We start from the raw sequence: 23,075 nt of genomic DNA on the forward strand, positions 1-23,075 counted from the left end.
AAAGTAGTCACACTGCTTCATCAGTTCAGGCCAAGAGGAGCTAAAACAACAATTAAACAGCTTGAGACAGAAAGAAGAGCACATATGCAGGAAATCATTTATTATCACGTCTCAGTCATAACGTCTGAGCTCAGACATCATAATATTCAAATTTAAATGTGATTGTTTAAACCACATTACAACCAAAACATAAAAAGGCTGAATCACAGCAAAATAAAATATCTGTGTTGTAGTTTCAAGAGGCTGAAAAGTGCAGATTTTATATTTCACATAAAAACTGCATTAAACACTTTAATGATGTAAAATTAACAGCAGTTATTTCAACGTCTGTTACCAAGTTGGTCTTAAATGCATCAAACTGCCAGAACAGAAATCAACTGTAATGATCATAAAAAGTGATTCTAAATATGTTTAACAAATCTGGCAGCTGTGGTCCAGCTGTTAATCTGTTTAATCCTGTTGTTTCCTCATAACACTGCTGAGATATCTGTAGACCAACAGGACTTGTAATATTTAACCTTAAAATCCAAAGAAATGTAGAACTTTCTTTACAAAGCCCTTCTTTTCTTTGGTCTCCTTTCGCTCCTCAGATAATTCCTCCTCTGTTTTTCTAAGTTTGTCTTGTCGGGCTACCTTGGAGATAAGTTTTGCCCTCTCCTTCATTGCCTCCAAAGATTTGATTCGAGCCACGTAACCCTGTTTAGCCTCTGATCTTTCTCCTTCAATCATCATGTCGATGTACTCTGGGGTGGTCAGAGGGTTGGGCCTCAGGCTGATCTCTTGCAGACGAGTTATGCACTGAGCTGTCTGATCCATGAGGGTCACCATCGTGTCCTGAAGGTGAGCGATCTCTTCCTCCTGCCTATCAATCAGATCCTGAACAGTCATCTTTTCTTCATTAGCTTTTTCATACTTGTGTTTCAGCTCTTGCACCGTCTGCTTCTCTTTTACTTGAACATACTCCCAACTGTATGTCTGATTGAAGTGCACACTCCAAATACATTTTCCAGGGCAGACAACGCACATCCCATTCATATCCATTGATGCACAACCACGTTTCTCACTATCTTGTTCTATAGCACATGGGTAGTGGCATGTTACTGAGCATTTCTGGCAGTTGGTGATGAATGCTCCTTTCTCTGTGAGCTTTTTTTGGACTGGCTTAATAACATCCACCTCAATCTCAAACTTTTCATTTGAAGTTATGACTGCTTCGCACTCTTTGATCTTTTCTTTGGTCGTCTTGATCTGTTCAAGTTTTGCTAATCCAGTTCTAACTTGTGGCTGCAACCCTTCGATGGCTGTTTCAAGCTGCTTTCGCTCCTTTAGCACTTCTTTGGTCATCAGCAAGCTTTTGGTTTCCATTTTTCCCAAAGCAGTGAAGAACTTCTCCATACTCTTGGCCCCCATCTTCCAAAACATTTCATCAAAGCTGGAATCGTCCTCATCTAAATCCTCACCATCGTCTTTGTTGCATCTGTTGTCTGCAAACAATGCTGAGTTGTTGAACTTGAAGTGAACTGGAAGGCCTAAATCATTTTTGGGACATGGGACCCCAGAGACGTTTATTGCCTCAAGAACCGGTGGTTCCTGACCATCAGCAAAAGTCACGAGCATTTCAATGTTATCTGCCACATCTTTGCCAAAAATGGAGAGCACCGAGTCAAACACATATCTCTGTGTTGCTGTTAGTCGTGCAAGAGAGGCCTGAGTAACAAAACACACTGCATCGATCTCACTGACTGCATTAGGAGAGGAGAAAAGCCTGCGGATTTGCTCGGTGATCTCCTTGTCTCTTGCTACTCCTCTCGTATCCCCAAACCCTGGAGTGTCCACAATGGTGATGGAGAAGGGGATTTTAAAGCCCTCCTGGTGGTTGACTTCATACACAGTGACCTCAGATGTCTGACTGTGAGCTTGTGAACTTGACTGATCCTCATCAACTAACTTAAATCTGAAACTGTCGTTCCACTCAACACCAACAATGTAGTTGATCATTCCATTGATAAGAGTGGACTTTCCTGATCCGGTTGCTCCAAGAAGCATTATTGTACGATTCTGCCTCATGCTTTCTTTGCCAAACATGTACCTTCGACAGCCATCGATGTCCATATCTTCTTCTTCCAAAGGCAGCTTGTAAACTGAGGGCAGCTTTGAGTTTGTCTTCTTGCTGATATGTTTCAAGTATTCAGCAAGACGTTCAAACTCACGCTTTGTTGTGCAGACGTTAACAGTGATGCTTTCCTTGCTTCTTCCATCTACACCACAGTCACATGTGACCTTGACTGCATATTGTGTCTCTGACTGAAGCCCTGAAATGACGGCCTTCTCTCCTCCTGAAATTGTTTGGTTCCATTTAAGGTCATTTACTTTTGAACTTCCATCTGGTTTTGCATACTGCACGATGTAGCTGAATATCTGGACATCCTGCCCAATCTCAGCAGGCTTCTCCCAGCTCACTGATATCTCACTCGAGATTGGTTCAGCCTGAGGTTTTCCAGGAGGGCTGCACGGTAAAGTTTTAATGGCATCACTGATTACATTAGCTGGTCCAACACCTGCTGAGGTCACTGCTCTGCATCTGAACACATACTCTGTGTTTGGTTTCAGATCGGTCACTGTGACTTCTTCAGAGTTTGGTTTTGTCTGTTGCTGCCATCCATCCTCTCCACTGACAGAGTACTCAACAGAGTAGGAGGTGATGTTCTCTGCTCCAAATGTGGGTGGAGAAATCTTCAGTGTCACACTGTTGTGGTTTATATCAGCTGCTGTCACAGTTTCAGGCTTTGAAGGAGGTTCAAAGTTCTCACTGACAGCAAATCCGTCTTTATAAAGGTAGATGCTGGAACCTTCCTGTGTCTCATTAGTTAATCCGACTGTCAGGAACTTAATGTTCTTGTTCTCCTTGTTGGCCTCTGAAAAATCACTGAAGAGTTTGGCCTTCTTCCTCATATCATCTGCTACTTCCTTTGAAAGATACCATTGTTCCTTCTCTACATCATAAGTATGATGATCTTGAAGGTCTGCTTTTTCTTTTAGGTAGTTTGATAAAGCTGAGAGGTACGGTTCATCCTTTCCCAATGAGGTGAAAACAAAACACAGGGCGTGCTCTGCACTGAGAAGTTCTTCATGTAGAACATTTTGAGATGGAACGATCTTGGTGTTCTTCATCATGTTGGTGAAAGATTTTAAGATGGAGATTTCTCTCTCTTTACAGTCCATCCACTCAGTCAAGTTTTTGCTGCTGAAAGGTGAAGAATGTCTCTTCTCCAGGATCTCAGTGAGTTGAGCCTCCTCTTCTCCTCCTCCTCGGATTGATGGAAGTTTCTTTGCTAGAGTTCGCTGAAATTCCAGCTTGAACTCAGAACACATTTCTTTAAAACTTTTCAGTTTTTTGCTGATTTGTGGGAACTGCTGTGCAGTGGAAGTTCTCAGTGCATCGTTCCATCTCATTTCCAGCTCACTGAATTCTTCCAGGACACTCTGTGATTCTTGAACTAATCTTATACTGATCTGTCGGACGAGTTTAGCAACAGAAGAATCTAAACTGGTCAGCGGTAACAGCCAGACCTTCACTGGTACGGCTTTTTCTCCATTGGCTCCCAGTAATGTTGGAAGACTTTGATAGACTGCTACAGCTTCCTGGAAGGTTGTTGGAGGTTTCTGAAGGTTAAAGTCTCCGTAAAACCTGCAGGAGAATTTATCAACATTTGCTTTATCTTTATCTTCCATTTTCAGGGAACCTTCACCTTCTATGGAAAATGAGGGGATTTTCTTGATCATCACCTTCAAGTTACCCTGGAGGTCTTGACATTTTTCGTCTTTAGAAACCTCACGGTCAAATACAAAGAAAGCTTGTGCCCCATAAAGGATACCTGTGACTACATGTGTTGCTATTCCTTGCTCAAAAACATAGGGATGCTTCACATTACCTCTGCCGAGGTGATTCATTGACAGTTCCTGGAACTTTGTGGTAGTTTTGTATTTCAGTGTCACTCTGGCCTGATTTTTGGATGTCTTCTGATCATTCAGGTATTTGGCTGATCCTCCAACCTCAACCAGTCCACCCAAGAAACTTGCCTTCAGGGATGCTTCAACATTTAGTGCTGAAGATTTATCCTCAATTGATTCAGATGCAACGATCTCAAATTCAGTGTTAGGTTGTTCTTGTTCTCTTCTATCTTTTTCCAGGTCATCACAGTCCCACAGTGTCAGTCCTGTCAAAATTAAGGTTAGAAGTTAACCTACATTTTGTTTAAGAAAGAAATAATGAGAAAAGCTAGAGACAAGAAGTGAAGCTATGAGTAACACAGCTCTTGTAGTTATCAAGGTTAGGTTATGAACTAATTCAAAACTTGTTTCACATGTGTAGTATGAAGATATTTTGCTGCACAAATAATAACACATATCTACATGACACTGAAATCACCATTTGTGGTTGAAAGTAATTTATTATGAAACAGAAATATTCTTTGTAAAGTGAAATAAAAACAACTTTGCCAGCAGTGTGGGTTTGTAGGTTTATTCCTGTTAAATCTTCATGGTGGATTGTTGGTTTCTTTCTGTAATGCTGTAAGAAATAGGAGTTACCCTATAAGATGCATTATGATGATTCATCTTATGGTATTAGATGTATGAAGCAGTACAGACTGAAGCTGTGATACAACAACAACTCTGATTCCTGATGCATGTAGTAGGGCTTGCAACACATCACTGACTTTCAGCAGAGGAACAGCAGGATCACAGCCAGCCACAATGTAGCACCAGATGAGTTGAACTACAGTAGAAAGATTCTACTACTGGAGGCAGCACGGAGTTCTTGACTAACCATGACATTGACTGATGTGTGCAAGACCCTGAGGAGGACCCATCCCCGAAAAGCACCTAGCCCTGACAACATCCACGGCCGTGCTCTGAGGGTCTGCTCTTCAGAGCTGGCTGAGAGTTTTACAGATACTTTTACTTTGTCCCTCTCCCAATGCTTCAAGTCCACCACTATAGTGCCCCTCCCTAAGAAAAACAACACAACCTGTTTGAATGACTATCGTCCCATCACACTCACTTCACTTAAATGAAGTGCTTTGAGAGGATGGTCATATCCCATATCCAGACACATTAGATCTCCTGCAATTTGCTTATTGTCAGAACTGTTCAGGACGACGCTGTTAATGCAGCCATCTATACAGCCCATAAAGTTCGAATGCTGTTTATAGACTACAGTTCAGCATTCAACACTGTCATCCCAAGCAGGCTGGTTGAAAAGCTCTTCACCCTTAGACTAACACCCTCCCTCTGCCGCTGGGTCTTGGACATCCTTACAGACAGACCTCAGGCAATCAGAGTTGGTACCAGGACATCAGAAACAGACACTGAACTCTGGGACCCCACACGGCTGTGTGCTCAGTCCACTCCCGTACACCCTCTTCACGTATGACTGCGTTCCCTGCCAGGGCAACACCTCCATTGTGAACTTTGCTGATGACACCACCATCATCGGGCTGATTACTGGGGGAGAGGCAGCAGCTTACAGGGAAGAGATGACCCAGCTGGTGTCCTGGTGCCAGGAAAATAATCTCTCCTTAAATTCTCCATTCATTTCCTATGGAACTTGTGCGATGTGAAATTTCGAGCTTGTACACGTAGACGTACAAATGTGGGCAGGCGACCCAACAAAGTTGAAAAATGTTCTACTTTTGTCGCTGTCGCATGGAACTAAAACCAATCAGCGAGGGTTTCATTGACTGACCAATGAGCAGAGAGTATGCTACACGCTGCAGTCTGCAGACACTTTCACTGTTGCAACTTTGTTTGGTTGGACTTTGAAGGACAGTAAGGCAATATTCCCATATAATACCTACTATAGTCAACTGAGGATTTCATGTTATATTTGATTTATTTACATGAGTGAACAGTTACTAGTTAAAGGATTTGTTAATGTATGTTCCTAATTTAACGCTGCAGTTTGAACTTAGTTTGAGTGGAAGTTATAACTACATTTCCCAAGATGCATTTCATGTCCCAGAATGCACTGTGTTTGTTGTTGTTGCGTGATGGAGATGTACCGATGTGACCGTTGGTTTTCTGCTGAGTAAAGGTGAACATTTCATACATGGATCTACTCCATCTTTTTCCTGGCTAGACAGATTGGATACAACATTTTTTGGTGCCGAAACCCGGGATATCTAGTCAGCAAGGATAAGGAAAATGGAACTGGATCGATTGATAAGAAAACGCCGAGTGATCCGTGGAGCCACAACGAGGCTACTGCAAACTATGGACACGGAGCTAAATCGGGACCCCGCTGATGTTGGACGCTTACGTGAGTTACTGGCGAACCTGTCCACTAAAGAGGAAACATTACGGGAGTTAGACCAAGGAATTGAGGACGTGATAGCGACGGACGATTTGGAAGCAGAAATCGCGAGCACCGAGGATTATAAAGAAAGAGTCATCACGCTGAGGACACATGCACAGCGAGAGGCGCAAGCTGGTGAGGGCGTAAGTAGCCCAAGGAGGGGCGCGCTGCAGCGACCCCCACTCACACAGAACTCAGTTAAATTACCCAAACTGACAATACCGAGGTTTAATGGGGATGTGAGTTTATGGAGAGACTTTTGGAACCAGTTTGAGACGGCTATTCATAATAATGACGCTTTAAGCAAAACTGAAAAGTTTACCTACTTGAAATCATACCTCACAGATGTCGCAGCTAAGACAGTAGCAGGGCTGATGTTAACAGACAGCAACTATGATCATGCACTGCAAATCCTGCGTGACAGATATGGAAGAAAGGACATTGTAGTGAATGCACACATGACCAAACTCCTGAATCTTGCCCCAGTGAAGAAGGCGTCAGATGTGGTTGCATTAAGACAGCTCTATGATGAATGTGAGATCCAAATACGAAGTCTGGAGTCACTGGGAGTTGTGTCAGAGACTTATGGCAGTTTGCTTTGCCCCATCCTGCTGCAGTTGATACCAGAGGAGATCACACTTCAGTACAGCAGGCAACGAGGTATGAGCGATGAATGGAAGGTCTCAGAGGTAATGGAATTCCTTCAGAACGAGATCATCAGCAGAGAAAGAACCATGCAACTGACCAGAGGGAATAAAGAAAGGGATAACCAGAGCCTCCTAAGGCCATTCAAAAGGCCTGACACAAATTATGAGCTGAAGGAGAAAAAAAAGAGACTGTCATCAGCAGCTGCTTTGCACACTGCTAGCCAAAGAACACCGAGCTGTGTATTTTGTGACAGTGCAGAGCACAAACCTGAACATTGCCCCGCGCACAATATAACAGAGCGGCGTGATATCCTCAAAAGGACAGGGAGATGCTATGTATGCCTGAGACCGAAGCACATAGCAAAAAACTGCAGGATGAAGGACATGTTCTGTGAACAATGTGGAAAAAGACATCACAGGGCTGTATGTGAAAAAAATGGAGAGCCTGCACCTGTCACCCGCGATCAAGTGGAGAATGTGGTCTCCTCCTTCGCTACTCATTCCCCAAAGGTGAGACCAAGGGGTCAGAGTACAGTGTTGTTACAGACTGTCAAAGCATATGCAGAGGGACCGGGAGGACGGACAGTAGTGCGCTGCCTACTAGATGGTGGAAGTCAGAGGAGCTTTGTGGGTGAAACGGTGTCAAGGACACTGAAGCTAGCAGTAATAAGGCAAGAAATGTTCTCTCTTCATACATTTGGCTCTCCTACTCCTGTAGCAGCTAAACGCAACACTGTGAAGCTGGTTCTGGAAAATATGCGGGACAGTGGACAGAAAATAGAAATTGAAGCGATAGAAACTCCACAAATCTGTACTGCAGTTATGAAGGTTCCAGGTGAGCCGATTCAGCGAGAACTGGAAAGAAGAGGTCTGCAGTTTGCAGATGCGCCAGCAGATGGTGCTAATGACTCCGAATTGTCAGTGCTAATCGGAGCAGACTTTTACTGGAGCACGGTATCAGGCCGTGTAGAGAGGCTCACAGACAAACTTGTTGCCCTTGAGAGCGTGTTTGGATGGTCTGTGCAGGGTCCAGTGACAATGTCAAGTGTCACTGAAGCAGCATGTATGCATGTACGCATTGAGGAAGAGGCACTGATTTCGAGCCAGCTTAAGGCCTTTTGGGAGGTAGATTCTCTTGGAATAATAAAACATGAACCAAGTGATCCAGATGAAGACAATGCACTCCAGATGTTTGGAAAAACAACTCAATTCAAGGGTGGGCGATATGAAGTGGAACTGCCATGGCGGCACGAGAACCCAGAACTTCCAGACAACTACCAAATTGCCAAGAAAAGATTTGAAGGACTGAAACGCAAGTTGCGGGCAGATGTAATCTTCTACAAGAGATACAGCGAGGTGATAGAGGATTACCTGCAACAGGGCATAGTTGAAGAAGTTACTGATGATGAGTGTTTATCACCCACAGTTAAATATTACTTGCCTCATCATGCAGTGCTCCGCGAAGACAAGATGACAACTAAGCTGAGAGTGGTGTTTGATGCCTCATCACATGAAGATGGCTGTCCGTCCCTGAACAATTGCCTGCTAACAGGTCCAAACCTGAACCCAGACCTGCTTGGCATATTGGTCAGATTCAGACTGCATAAAATTGCATTCATGGCGGACATCAAGAAGGCATTCTTGCAAATTTCTCTTGCTCAGAAAGACAGAGACGCAGTGAGATTTCTGTGGCTCACTGCTTCACCAAGAGAAGAGGCTGACGAAAGGCTGCGCGTGTTGAGAATGACCAGAGTGGTGTTTGGGGTGTCCTCAAGCCCATTCCTGTTGGCAGCTGTGGTGAGAAGGCACCTTCAGCAATACAAAGAACACCCTCACCCTGTACAGCTAATCACAGAGTCACTGTATGTGGATGACTTTGTGGCCAGCGTCCGTGACATAGAAGAGGCTTTGTCTGTGACAACTGAAGCCAAGAAAATCATGGCTCCTGCTGGAATGGACCTGTGCAAGTGGATGACAAACTCTCCAGCACTTAAGGAGAGGTGGAGGAAGACAGTCATAGGGCCCATTGAAGAGCCAGATGCCCACGGAACAGTGCTGAAGGTATTGGGCTTAGTGTGGAGAACACAGACAGATGACTTTGTCTTTGACCTAAGACCTCTGTTGGAGAAGCTGACAATAAGCGGCACAAAGAGAAATGTTTTGCAACACGCTGCTAGTATTTTTGACCCTCTGGGTTTCCTAACACCATTTACCATTAGGGTTAAATGCCTGCTGCAAGAAATGTGGGAGAGAGGGCTGAGCTGGGACGAGAAGCTGCCACCTGATCTGAATGGACAATGGCGCAACTGGCGCTCTGAACTCCCCCTGATACACCAGATCGCTATACCACGCTGGTATGGAGAAAGGAATGAGCAGAGTGACAAAACATTAACACTTCATGTGTTTTGTGATGCCAGTGAAAGAGCATACAGTGCTGTGGCCTACCTACAGTGGGAGGGAGAGGACAGAAAGATGGCTAGTCTGGTTGCATCAAAATCCAGAGTAGCACCACTAAAGAAACTGTCCTTGCCACGTCTCGAGCTAATGGGAGCACTGATAGGAGCAAGGCTCGGAAGAAACTTGATAAATCTGCTGAAGATGGAACTCTGTCAGCTTCACCTGTGGACAGACTCCATGATTGTGCTACACTGGATTCGCAGCTCAGCACACAAGTGGAAACAGTTTGTTGCCAACAGGGTGGTAGAAATCCAGTCCCTCACTGATCCAGCTGCGTGGTCTCATTGTAAAGGTAAAGAAAATCCAGCCGATTTACCCACACGTGGCCTGTCAGTGACGAGCCTGAGTCAGAGTCAGCTATGGTGGAGGGGCCCTGCCTTTCTGACCTCCTCTGAATCTGAGGCAGACTGCGCCGATCAATCAGTAAACGATAACTCTGCTGAGGAAGAACTGGAAGTAAGCGAACAAGTCACAGTACATCTCAGCACTGAAAACAACAAGGCAGTAGAGGCGGTGTTAGATCTTCAAAGATACAGTAAGCTGAAGACTGTACTTAGAGTAACAGCCTGGTTAAAGAGATTTACAGACAACACACGTTTAGCAACCAAGAGAAAGGGAGAGCTGACCGCTGAGGAGTTATTTCAAGCAGAAAAATACTGGATCAAGTTGACACAACACCAAGACTTCAGTCAAGAGCTGAATCTCATGAAGGATGTGAAGGCAACAAACAAGGATTCAAAGATCAGAGAATTAAGGCCCTTTTTTGATGAAGATGGATTGATGTGTGTTGAAGGCAGGCTACAACAGTCAGACTTAAGCTTCCGGCAACAACACCCATGGATTTTGCCTGCAAAGAACAAATATTGTGAGTTGTTAGTTCAACAGAACCATGAGACCCTGATGCATGCAGGTGTGCGAGACACACTAGTGCAACTGAGAGAAAGATACTGGATAATAAAGGGGAGACAGCTTGTGAAGAGTGTTCTATCTAGATGCACCGTGTGCAGAAGATTCAAGGCGAAACCTGTGCAGCAGGTTACTGCTCCATTGCCTCGTGATAGAATCACAGAATCTCCCCCATTTGAAGTCACAGGTGTGGATTTCGCTGGGCCACTATATGTCAAGGTCAGTGGTGCACTCAGTAAAGCGTATATTGCATTGTTCACCTGCGCTGTGACCAGAGCTGTCCATCTGGAGCTTGTATCCAGTCAATCTACAGAGCATTTCCTGTTGGCTCTGAAAAGATTCGTAGCTAGAAGAGGACTGTGCAAAGTTATTTACTCGGATAACGCAAGGACCTTTAAGCGAGTCGACCAAGACTTAAAGGATCTGTGGAAAAACCTAAAAAACCCTCAGCTTCTAGAATACTTCTCAGGGAGGGGCATAAGCTGGAAATTTATTGCAGAACGAGCCGCTTGGTGGGGTGGTTTCTGGGAAAGGCTTGTCCGGTCTGTGAAAACCTGCCTGAGAAAGGTGTTGGGGCGAGCATCCCTAAGCTTTGAAGAAATGACCACCATTCTGACAGAGGTGGAAGCCACTTTAAATTCCAGACCACTTACCTTTGTCAGCAATAATCTGGATGAGCCGCAGCCATTGACACCCGCTCACTTCCTTGTAGGGAAAAGGCTCACTTCTCTGCCATCAAAACAGCTTTCTGCTGTCAGCGGGACAGCACTGAATAGACAGGAGATGACCAGGAGATGGCGCTATCAGCAACGACTGATGACAAGTTTCTGGAGTAGCTGGCGTAAGGACTATTTATTGGACCTGAAGTCAGCCCATCACAGTAAAACCTTACAGCCTACTTTGCTTAAGGTGGGTGACGTTGTCCTCATGGGAGATGAGAATATGCCACGACAGACCTGGAAGCTAGGAAGGGTTCATGAACTGTTTCCAGGGCGTGACGGGAAGGTGAGGTCCTGTGTGGTGCGCACATCATCGGGAACCTTCCTGAGAAGACCTGTTCAACTGCTATATCCTTTAGAGACTGAGTGATGAACTATTGTTCATCGGGGGGGGGGAGGATGTTGCAACTTTGTTTGGTTGGCCTTTGAAGGACAGTAAGGCAATATTCCCATATAATACCGACTATAGTCAACTGAGGATTTCATGTTATATTTGATTTATTTACATGAGTGAACAGTTACTAGTTAAAGGATTTGTTAATGTATGTTCCTAATTTAACGCTGCAGTTTGAACTTAGTTTGAGTGGAAGTTATAACTACATTTCCCAAGATGCATTTCATGTCCCAGAATGCACTGTGTTTGTTGTTGTTGCGTGATGGAGATGTACCGATGTGACCGTTGGTTTTCTGCTGAGTAAAGGTGAACATTTCGTACACGGATCTACTCCATTTTTTTGCTGGCTAGACAGATTGGATACAACATTCACCATGGAGGAAAGCATCATTTTAGCTGTTTGACTTTCCTTTATTATATGACACTTCACACGGTGATTATCGAAATACACAGAAAAAGGCAGCCGTATGGAAAGTTATTGGCAGCAGGGTGAAATCTTCTGACTCTTTATCATTATTGCCTTGTCTGACACAGACTGCTTTGAAAATGTCAAGATCCCTACAATTTCATAACCAATCAAGTGACTTGAGAGCGCGATTTGCAATGCTGCCATCGCTGTCGTGTCCCGTGTGTTCCGTTTCACCCCAGTGGCGATGAGGGCCATTTGTCGCTGTCGTTTGTCGCTCCCTGTGTGTTGAGCCCATAAGACTATGGAGATGATTATTGACCCGAGGAAGAGGAGAGACCAGCACGCCCCATAATCCATCAACGGGACTCAGGTGGAGAGGGCAAAGACCTTCAAATTCCTCGGCACTCACATCAGTAAAGATCTTACCTGGACCTACAACACAGTGCAGATTGTCAAGAGGGCTCAACAGAGACTCTTCCTCCTAAGCTGAGGAAATTGGGACCATCCCCCAAGCTCCTCAGCAAATTTTACAGATGCACAGTGGAGAGCATCCTGGCAAGCTCCATCACAGTGTGGTACAGGAACTGCACTCAGGACAGGAAGACTCTCCAGCGTGTCATCAAAACAGCACAATTCATCTGTGGAGCTGCCTTCCCATCACTACAGGACACTTATAATACCCGGGTAATAAAGAGGGCACACAGCATCATCAAGGACCGTACCCACCCACAGCACACACTGTTCACACTCCTGCTGTCTGGCAGATGACATTACAGGAGTGTAAAAGCAAGAACAACATTCTGAACCACTGACTGATTAACAAACTGTGATTACCTGCTTTAACCCCCCCCAAACGTAACACAAACTTTATCTTACACACAATATTACTCAATCCTATATAATAACACTTAAGCATTCTGAATATCTCACCATTCTAATTGTATGCATAATTGGACTTCATATTCTGACTATGGTATACTCTCTTCTGTATTTATTGTACTTACTTTATTATTTATTTTTATATGCTTATGATTCTTTCATTTTAGTTTCACTTAGTATTTCATTTTAATTGTGTGTAGGGTACTCACAAAGTAAGAATTTCATTGCTCAGCATAACCACTGTGTTTTTGCGGTGTATATGATAATAAACTTCAGCAAGCACAGGTTATAAAAAAAAGGAAAATGTTGATTGAATAAAGTTTATCTGATGTTGTTCAGCTGACATAAGTGAAATTATTCCCCCTAATTACAGAAAGATAACTCATTCACCGGCGTCTCTCTCTGCTTTCACTGTCTCATGTCAGTTTTATTTGGAAAGTCCAAAATTACATGTAAATATTCACAATCATGAACATGTACTATATACCAGAGAACAGAAACGTACATGTACCTCTGTAGCTACTTAGATTACAAAATGTGGGTGAACCTGCTGTTAAGTACAGCTGTACAATCATATTACAAAAAGCGCTATTTCAAATTAGCTTCAGTTATGATTATTAAGTAAAAACTGTAGTTAAATGCAAGAATACAGGTGTGTCCTTAAGTTTCTTCAGAGTTTGCTTTCCTGACATTTTCAATCCAGCTGTTCCAAAGTTTAGAGGCACAAACAACAAAAGCTCAACAGTGACTTAAGAGCTGAAAATGGGGACTGTGTATGAAAATGACTGTAATTCCTAAACAATAACTATATCTTTCATTGCTGCTTTATATTAAGAGAACACTTGAACAATTTTAACTTTGATTTTGGTTTACACTGTTTTATGTCATTTTGTTCTTAACAAATTGTACAATGTATGAAAGTAAAGATTTCTGTTCTGGGGTAAATCCTGATTAAAAAAAGTAAATAAAAATGAATAATCTTTAGTTCCTGCATGTGAATCCTTACCAGGTACGACTGAGTCCTCGCGGCAGTCATACAGCATCCCAAGGCTGAAGGGCCGGCCGAGTGCTGCGACCTCCATTGTTGTTCTTGATTTAGCTTCCATCTCTTTGTCTATACAAGATAACAGAGACAGTTTGGTTTAGCTCAGTAATAGTTCAGCTCTGATGCTCCTCCATACATCCATTTTCTTCTGACTATCCACTTCAGGTTTGGGAAGACTGGAGCCTATCCCAGCACCGTTGCTGGGATAGGCCAACCACTGCACCACCCTTCTGATTCTCCTACTTTTAAAAATGTTAAAGGCAGTACAAAAACACTCTGAGCCACTCAGAATGTGTCACAGCAGGGTACACACATAAATACATTTATGGACTCATTCTGTAAGTCAAAGGTATTTCTGTCAGATAGCATGCAAAATAGTATAATAACCCACATTATTAATGACATGTTTACCCAGGCTTGATTAGAGCTGCACTCAGCATGTGACGCATGCAGGCCCTCTTTCATTTAGTTTGTTTCTGGGATGGCTTTCCCATTGGTGTTTTTTGTTGCTTTGATTATTTATGGTTTCTACAAATAAAGTCCATTTTCCACCTTCCTTCACTAAACACATTTTTTATATTTTATGTACAGAGCTGGATTATGAGTATGGAGTATGAGTATATTATGAGTATTAGCTGTTGGGCAACTTTTTGCCAATAAGCGAGCTGAAGCCCTTGCAGACTAACACACCCCTCTCTCCCTGACAGAACGTAAATCAGCAAAATGGAAAGTGGGAAAAATTTGATATGTAAAAAAGTAGTAAGTGTGAGTAAACTAGCATTTAACCAGCCAACCAGAGCAATCAGTTAAAATATTTAGTATAAACCTATTCAGGTTAAACTGCAAAGAAAGGATACTGCTAGTGCTAACACTTCTAATACTAGCATTTGTTATTTACATTTTACATAGTGTCACAACCACAAAAAAATATGTATATAATACTAGTAAAATATAGTAATTTGGATGAGTAAACATCGGCCATTCGGTGAACTGCTGCACTGAATTTGACTTAAAAAGTTCACCATGACCACAGTCTCAAAGTCCAATATCCCATAGAAACAATTAACAATAAGTAGCCCATATCTGCTGACAGTGTAGTTAACAATGTTCAAAATACTGCATGCTTAATTTGATCTATTTTTGACATCCAGTGTGGGCAGCAAAGTAAAAATTTCATTGCACGGGGAAACAATGTTTCTTCACTGTGCATATGACAATAAAGCTTTGAATTTGAATTTGAAATATCAAGCCACCCACCCCAACAGGCAATTTTTGTAAAATACAATACAAAAAACATTTTGAATGTGAAGCTGCATGCCCTCATACACTATGATTTTTCTCAAACACTGACCTTCATTGAAAACAATGTAACAGTCAGCTCTCATTTGCAGCTCAGTGCTGTCCAGACCTTTCTATAAATGTCTACAGAGCTCTGGTTACTCAGCAAAGATATACAGCAGTAGTGCATACAGCAGAATATTTGCAAAAAAACGAGTCTCTACTTACAGTGAAACCTTTAGGATCCTCTGAGGGAGAGCTGTAGTTTCAGGTATTATATTGCTTGTGAGAGAGCCACACCCCCAGTTCATTATTCATTCACAGGAGGCAGCACAGAGGAAAACTGGGCTGATTTCTCAGAAATGCCTGCAGAGTGTAGAGTGAGAAAAAACAGTGAGAGGGACATACTGACTAAAATTCCCCTGCAGTATTTTTATTTTCACTTTCAGGTTTACTTCTAACTGGTATTAGAAGTGCTGTATTTTATAGGATTCATGTCCAACCTATTTAATAATAGTTTGAAAAAACAGTGAAATGCTTTTGTCAGATAACAGTGCAGAGTCAGTGTGAGTCTGCTGCCATTACTGCTACAGCTACTGCAATGCAGCCACCACCAAAAGCCCATTTTGGCATTCTCCTAATATTGACCATGTCAGGAAGACAAAGACATGTTGTTTCTCTGCATTAAATAATGGTGTAGTTTGCAGTAAATTGTTCTAAATCTTAGTCAATTCTGCTGTTTGACTTAAATATCATTCTCCCAATATTTTGAGTCTTGAAAAGGAGATCACTAAAAATATGTATGCAATAAGATCAATCACAAAAATAACTGTCGATGCCTTTCAGTTGCAAAACTGATGCTGTGCCTCTTTACTAAATACTGACAGTAGCTTTTCAATACAAGAATGGAAAAGTATCCCATACAAGAGCATTCAGGTACTTAATTCTCACATTAGTCAAATGCCTATGTTGAAAACCATTTATCTTTCAAAATAAAAGAAAACTCCATGCTTGACTACAGCAAGTTTAAAATTGTGTGTATGTGTGTGTGTGTGTGTGTGTGTGTGTGTGTGTGTGTGTGTGTGTTGCACAGGTATCATCCTATCACAGTACCACGCTGGGATTCACTGAGCTCCTGAGAGTGACCCATTCTTTCACTGATGTTGGTAGAAGCAGTCTGCATGCTGAGGTGCTGGTTTATAAACCTGTGGAAGTGACTGGAACACCTGGATTCAATAAATAAAGCCTCAGAGCTAATCATGAATGTTTGATGTGCGCGTCAGCAATTTTCTCCCATGTTTAGCCCATGGCATCTCATTGATTTTGAGGGTCTTTACTGAGCCGCAATATAAGTCAACAGAAAAGTGTAGGAGGTGTTGATTCTCAGAAAGCTCCGCTGACGCTGCGTTCTTCAAATCATTTTGGAACGTTGCAAACGAGAAAACTGGTGTGTGCTGAGTTACATTGTTGCAGCACAATGGTTCATTTATTCATTCCCAGCCCTCTACTGTGATTCATTTATCACAGCGGCTCCATGTATGGCTACACATGCATACACAATAGGTCATTTTTCCTGCATCAAATTATTCCCCTGGTAGGCTGTAGCAGTATACCCACATCAGGTTGTTGTTCTTTTTTTTGGTTTAAAGTCATTTTGTTATTTTCATGTCATCAAGTGAGTGGAACCATTGCCATGGGAGTGCTGCCATAGCTCTTGTTCTAAGACAGTTTGTCTTATTCAACATGAACAGTTTGTAGGTACATAAGTACCCACCGCTAGTATCCACAGAAGACTGGGGTGAGTTGGGTGGGATCATTTCTGAGATAGCTATTGAAGTGTGTGGCCCCTTTGTAAAGTTAAGTTTGACCCACTGTGGCATGATTATGAAATGTGGTTGTGGATGGATTTTGTATTTTTGATTTTCACCAGTGAATATGGATTCAAGTAGATCGAAGTTATTTTCTGATGTCAGTGTAAGAGGTGAAAATAAACCACAGCAAAAACTCTCAGTGAAAGTGTTGGAATTTCAGTTTGAAAAGCTTCAAACAGATCAGCAAGACAAGGTTAATAAAATTAACGGTGCTACAGCTTTTCATTCACCTCTTTTTACTCTGTTTATACTCCACTCTGCATTTAATATTAAAGTTAACACACAAATGCAAATTACAAAGAAGTACATGAATTAGTGAAATGCTAACATTCATGTACAAACACAAGTAGGGCCTCAGTTAACATTACTCTTAACTAACTTTGCTTCTTAATTTAATGTTTATCAGACTTGCCCTATGTGACAGCTGTGAGTAAAAAGGGATTTATGACTTATCATTACCAACAAACTCCTCAAAATGTAGACTGGCATCGGTTGTCAGTTAAAAAACTCTGCGCGAGATCGTTCAAATCTTCTTTTTCTTCTGTAAGTTTTATAGACACTTTTACAGCCTACATCAAAGCATGCGCGCATTTTGGCAACGGAAATGAACTGCTGCTCCATTCAAATCAATAAGAACAAGGAGACTGTGCAGCGTTTAAACGTGATTTAAAAGCGATATCAGCATCAAAATGTCTGCGTTTGGCTGTCAGAATTTCTACTCTACCAAAACTGAACTGAAGTTGTACCAAATCCCACGGGATCACAGCTGTTTGAGAGGAAACGGAGGCGTCTGTGGTGGCAAGCCATCAAATGTATTGTAACGTTCCGTTATGTCACCCAAGCACCAGGCAGAGGTTTCGTTACTAACACCATTTAATCAGGCCGGACACACACAGAACAGCTCTCGCCGGATACAGCCAACTCTAACTCACACAAGAAAAAAAGAGACCTCCCTCCCAAGAGCGACCCCCCACATCTCCTTCCGGTTCAACCCCAAAACAACCTAACTTAAAGAGAACAATAACTGTGACACACATTTAGCAATAACGTCCATCATGGATCATTACACTATTGATAAAAATTGGACTGAGGACAGGATCATAAATGTTCACGTTTGAAGCGCCCATTTTATATCAGGTAAAGTTATTTATCTTCCGTTGTTTATACCAGGATGTCAGGTATCTGTAATCAGCATTAGCTGGTAGGTTATTTGGCTTTTAAACTGTAGTGTGGCTGTTTACAGGTGAGGCATCGCTGGACTCAGAGGCCTGATTTCTAAATTAATATTTAATCGCACTATAGATTACAAAATGCAGCGCCAGTCAAAAGTCTGAGCAGACTCACATATGAATGGTTGAGCGAGTCTCACAGTGTGACTGGAACAGTGTATATATATTTTTTTTTCATTGTAAATCAATAGTATCTGCAGTCGGAAAACTCTTAACAAGCTAGAAAAGCAGTTTGATGAAGTACTCTCGCTGCCATGCAGGTACAATCCGCTGTGAGGACGTAGCTCTCTGACTTGTTCACAATGACCCGAGCCTCATACACAGCGCTCCTGTTTCCTTGTCTTTGACTTGGAAGAATTTATGTCTTCAACACACAAAACTCTGAGTCTCTGTCAGGATATTTGGCGTTCGGTACACGGCCGCAAACAACATAATTGTAAGCATCCAGTGACTTGTATGCGCTGCAACTTCTCTCCGGTGTATACGCTGGGTTTCTCCACTAAATACACGTATATATCCGCCCACAGATCCTGGGCCACTTGCTAACGTACCACAGGGATCGGAGTCGGTTCCTGGTGGTCAAAATTAACTTCTGCAGGTAGTTTTCACGATCTTTCGTTGATAATCCCTTCTCGTAGATTGAAACGCTATTGAACTCCACCGTATTTCTGTTTCCAAAATGCGCGTGCATCGCTACCTCTGTCATCATTGTTTACAAACAGTAAAAGGGTCTATTCAGGTTGGACATTCCTATTTGGCTCATTAGTGCTACTGGTGTTTCAGCATGGAATTGCATCCACCTATAATTCGATCCTCGCTCTCGGACAAAGGACAGATGAGTGACAGGACAGGGGCACTTCAGGGGGCCAATCAGATTTCAGATGGGGCCAATGCCCCTGTGGCCCAGCCCCTAGATCTGCCCCTGCATCCAGAGGCAAACAGGGACCCAGGGAACCCGGGCCATCCACGGCCCACCAGGAGTTCAGAAGACAGAGGCCACACATCCTAATAGCAACTGTGCACACACACCAGAGGAGGAAGGAGGGAGATCGCAGAGGGAGCCCCCATGGTCAAAGGGCAAGAGCCCAGAGAGCCAGGGGCAATGAGCCTAAACCTGGATGTGTGTGTCTTTTGCCTGCTGGAAAGCGTCAAGCAAGGTTCCCTACAAGGGAGGAAATGGAAATATCATAACTGTCCTCCTGTAGCAGTTTTTTCTTTCTCTTTCAGTTTTACTGGGATAGTGTTCAGGGGATTTCTGTGTGTGTGTGTGTGTGTGTGTGTGTGTGTGTGTGTGCAAAGTGGGGGGAGGTGTGATGGGGCGTGTGCTTACTATATAAAAGGATCTACAGAATACACTGAAACAGAACTTGCTCTCTTTCTGATCAAAGATAAACTGTGAGGTAAGTTTCTGCACACTGAGCTGTTACAATGCTACTACTCTGTTTTTGTGTGTTTAAAGAGTCTAGTTATTATTGCATGTTATTGTGCTATTTTTGTTACATCCTGTCTATCTTAGTTCATCATACATATTGTGATACTACTCCAAAATAATCTTGCTGTGGGAAAATATGATTTGTATGACTAAAGTATCCTACGGGGCAGTGCTATTTAGTATTTGTTCTGTAGAACTATAAACAGAGGTTCATTTACAACAATTCTAGTGTATGTTTTATGTGGTTGTTTATAAGTGTTGTTCTTTCTGTAGTTTAGCAGTTTAAACCATCAATTTGAATAGATGAAAAGCTAATTCATGCATTTTTTAATTCATTATTATCAGTCTGTCCTAAAAGCTCCCTGAAAAGCCTTCAGCTGATCCAAAATGCTGCAGCTAGAGTACTGACAGGGACTAGAAAGAGAGAGCAGATTTCTCCCATATTGGCTTCTCTTCATTGGCTCCCTGTTAAATCTAGAATAGAATTTAAAATCCTTTTCCAGAGTAAGTATCTGGTTAGACACCATGTTTCTAAGATTTGTGGGGCCGAGTACAAGAACTTCAGTTTGATCTGAATTTAGAAGCAGGAAATTAGAGGTCATCCAGGCCTTAATGTCTTTAAGACATTCCTGCAGTTTAACTCATTGATGTGTGTCATCTGGCTTCATTGATAGGTAAAGCTGAGTATCATCTGCATAACAATGAAAATTGATGCAATGCTTTCTAATAATACTGCCTAAGGGAAGCATGTAAAATTCATGTCCTTATTCAAGTCCATTAGGTTAGAGGTAGTTGCTGATTCCTGTCCCTGGTCAGCTCCACAGTTGATCACAGAAGCTGTGGTAAGTTGCCAAACACTGACATAGATCTGTTAATTTTTGTGTTTTTGAAGTTCTGTAAACATAGCTGTACACTTTCAGTGGAACTAAGGTTTCCTGGCTCTTGGTTAATTTGGAATATTCCTAAACCTCACACAGTTAGTTAGATAAACTAAAACTCTAAATGTAAATCCATAAACTCAGAGAGGGAGGGCAACTCTCAGTTCTGCGAAATATACAATATAATAATGACTGCTGCAAATTTTATCTGCTACTCTGATTGAAGCATGTTGACTTATTGTTGGCTACATGTGACCATCTCACACACACAAAGCTGTCAAAATATGAAAATGAGATATTGAGCAAATGGGATTCTTCAGACTTTTAACACATCGCTCTGAGGTATCTGTTAACAGATGAATTTTAAGGGGATGTTTTTGTAATGTATTAATGATCCTTACAAAGAACACAGAGATAAAGGAGCAGTACAGAATAATTGTTGCATCATAAACATAATATATGTTTTAATTGGTTGTTTAGTGACCTTCTACTTTTTGGATTTTAGGGTGATTTAAATCTAAACCAACAAATCACAACTGTGTGGCTAACAGCAGCTGACTGAACAGACACAGCAGGTGGGTTTTAATTCATCTTTGAAGTTTTTTTTCTAAATTGAAATGTTACATATCATTAAAAGCATTTTTAGAGTTTGTTATTTATAAACTGTGAGGTGTAAAATGAAAATTGTAAATTAAAGACGCTGCTTACTACCTTCTCTTTTTGTATTTTAGGAGATTTTTTTTTAAGATCAATTTGAATGGAAGCCAATAAATCTGAGCTCTTGGATCTAAAAGCACGTGACTGAGAACAGTGGAGGTGGGTTTGTAATTATCATCTCTCAAGCTTTTTTCCTAAATTTAAAGCTGTCTTATCATAAAAACGTATATTCTGTGATGTTTGTAACCTTTAAAATTAAAGCTCAAAATTTATGACACATAACTGATCAGAAGACTTACTCAGGGCCATCAGGCCATTGGTTGTGTTGAGTAGTTAATTACTTGTTCATGTAGCTTTTTTAGCTTGAGTGCAGCTAACCTCAGCTGGTTTTCTGTTAGCCCATTCATGTGTTACGCCCCAGTCTAGGGGTAAGGAGCGCAACACAAAGGTTGGATAGGTGTCCCCGCCCCAGCCCCCAAAACTACAAACACAAACTCTGTGTATTAGGTCAAGCCAGTTTATTTACTACCATTTACCCAGGCATTGGGTAAAAGGATGCCAAACAGGAAACCAAAAAAAATTGAAAATGAACAGAAGCTTGGGCTCCGGGGTGAGCCAAGGCCAAAATTACAAACAAAACATCTTATTCCCCAAGAAAGTGCTACCTAACCCCTACAAAAACAAAACAAAAGACAATCACTAACCCTAACTCCCTAGCACCAAAACAGGAGAAAACAGTGTAAAGAAAATGGCAGCTCACCCCTTCTGCTTCACAAATCAAAAGAAAGTATTTACACACGGAAAACACAGGTTTTGAAGACTGAGGCAGGTGTTACGTCGATTTGCGTTTCCCCTTAAGATACTGTTTCTCCTCGCAGCCCACGCAGCAAAAAACATGCATGCTTGTTCAGCACTCGTAACCAGCGTGCCGTGCTTGCGCTGCAAGAGAACTACGGACACCGTGAAAGCTCAAACACGGGGGGAACGGTTCCCTCTGTGGGGAACGGTATCTGATGGGTCTTATTGGGCCATCAGGATGCGTTCCCCCAGTTTTGGGTTATATAGAGCTATCCGGATGGGCTGTATGGAGTATCTATCTATCTATCTATCTATCTATCTATCTATCTATCTATCTATCTATCTATCTATCTATCTATCTATCTATCTATCTATATATACATATATATATATATATATATATATATATATATATATATATATATATATATATATATCTACAGGGGTTAGACAATGAAACTGAAACACCTGGTTTTAGACCACAATAATTTATTAGTATGGTGTAGAGCCTCCTTTTGCAGCCAATACAGCGTCAGTTCCTCTTGGGAATGACATATACAAGTCCTGCACAGTGGTCAGAGGGATTTTAACCCATTCTTCTTGCAGGATAGTGGTCAGGTCACGACGTGATGCTGGTGGAGGAAAACGTTTCCTGACTCGCTCCTCCAAAACACCCCAAAGTGGCTCAATAATATTTAGATCTGGTGATTGTGCAGGCCATGGGAGATGTTCAACTTCACTTTCATGTTCATCAAACCAATCTTTCACCAGTCTTGCTGTGTGTATTGGTGCATTGTCATCCTGATACACGGCACCGCCTTCAGGATACAATGTTTGAGCCATTGGATGCACATGGTCCTCCAGAATGGTTCGGTAGTCCTTGGCAGTGATGCGCCCATCTAGCACATGTATTGGGCCAAGGGAATGCCATGACATGGCAGCCCAAACCATCACTGATCCACCCCCATGCTTCACTCTGGGCATGCAACAGTCTGGGTGGTACGCTTCTTTGGGGCTTCTCCACACCGTAACTCTCCCGGATGTGGGGAAAACAGTAAAGGTGGACTCATCAGAGAACAATACATGTTTCACATTGTCCACAGCCCAAGATTTGCGCTCCT

General features: G+C 42.3%; 2 protein-coding genes across 3 annotated transcripts in view; one reads left to right on the forward strand and one right to left on the reverse strand.

Moving 5' to 3' along the window:
• On the reverse strand, nucleotides 1-18,796 carry LOC115795802 (uncharacterized). The gene is made up of 4 exons (XM_030751894.1): nucleotides 18,741-18,796; nucleotides 15,318-15,455; nucleotides 13,773-13,880; nucleotides 1-4,217 (listed from the first exon to the last, which is right to left on the reverse strand). The coding sequence occupies exons 3-4, from the start codon at nucleotides 13,870-13,872 to the stop codon at nucleotides 520-522; spliced, it is 3,798 nt and encodes a 1,265-aa protein (XP_030607754.1). The 5' UTR covers nucleotides 13,873-13,880; nucleotides 15,318-15,455; nucleotides 18,741-18,796; the 3' UTR covers nucleotides 1-519.
• The window catches only part of LOC115795828 (uncharacterized), a 10,181-nt gene continuing 5,073 nt past the window's right edge, over nucleotides 17,968-23,075 (forward strand). Inside the window, exons 1-4 of one of the 2 annotated variants that reach the window (XM_030751938.1) lie at nucleotides 17,968-18,097; nucleotides 20,403-20,463; nucleotides 21,005-21,074; nucleotides 21,231-21,315. The gene's annotated coding sequence lies outside the window, so the exon portion shown is untranslated. Of the gene's footprint in view, nucleotides 18,098-19,559; nucleotides 19,590-20,394; nucleotides 20,464-21,004; nucleotides 21,075-21,230; nucleotides 21,316-23,075 lie in introns of those variants that run through there. The other variant, XM_030751937.1, reaches the window with a different exon arrangement.

Source organism: Archocentrus centrarchus, chromosome 17 (assembly GCF_007364275.1).
Source record: "Archocentrus centrarchus isolate MPI-CPG fArcCen1 chromosome 17, fArcCen1, whole genome shotgun sequence".
Lineage (NCBI taxonomy): Eukaryota > Metazoa > Chordata > Actinopteri > Cichliformes > Cichlidae > Archocentrus > Archocentrus centrarchus.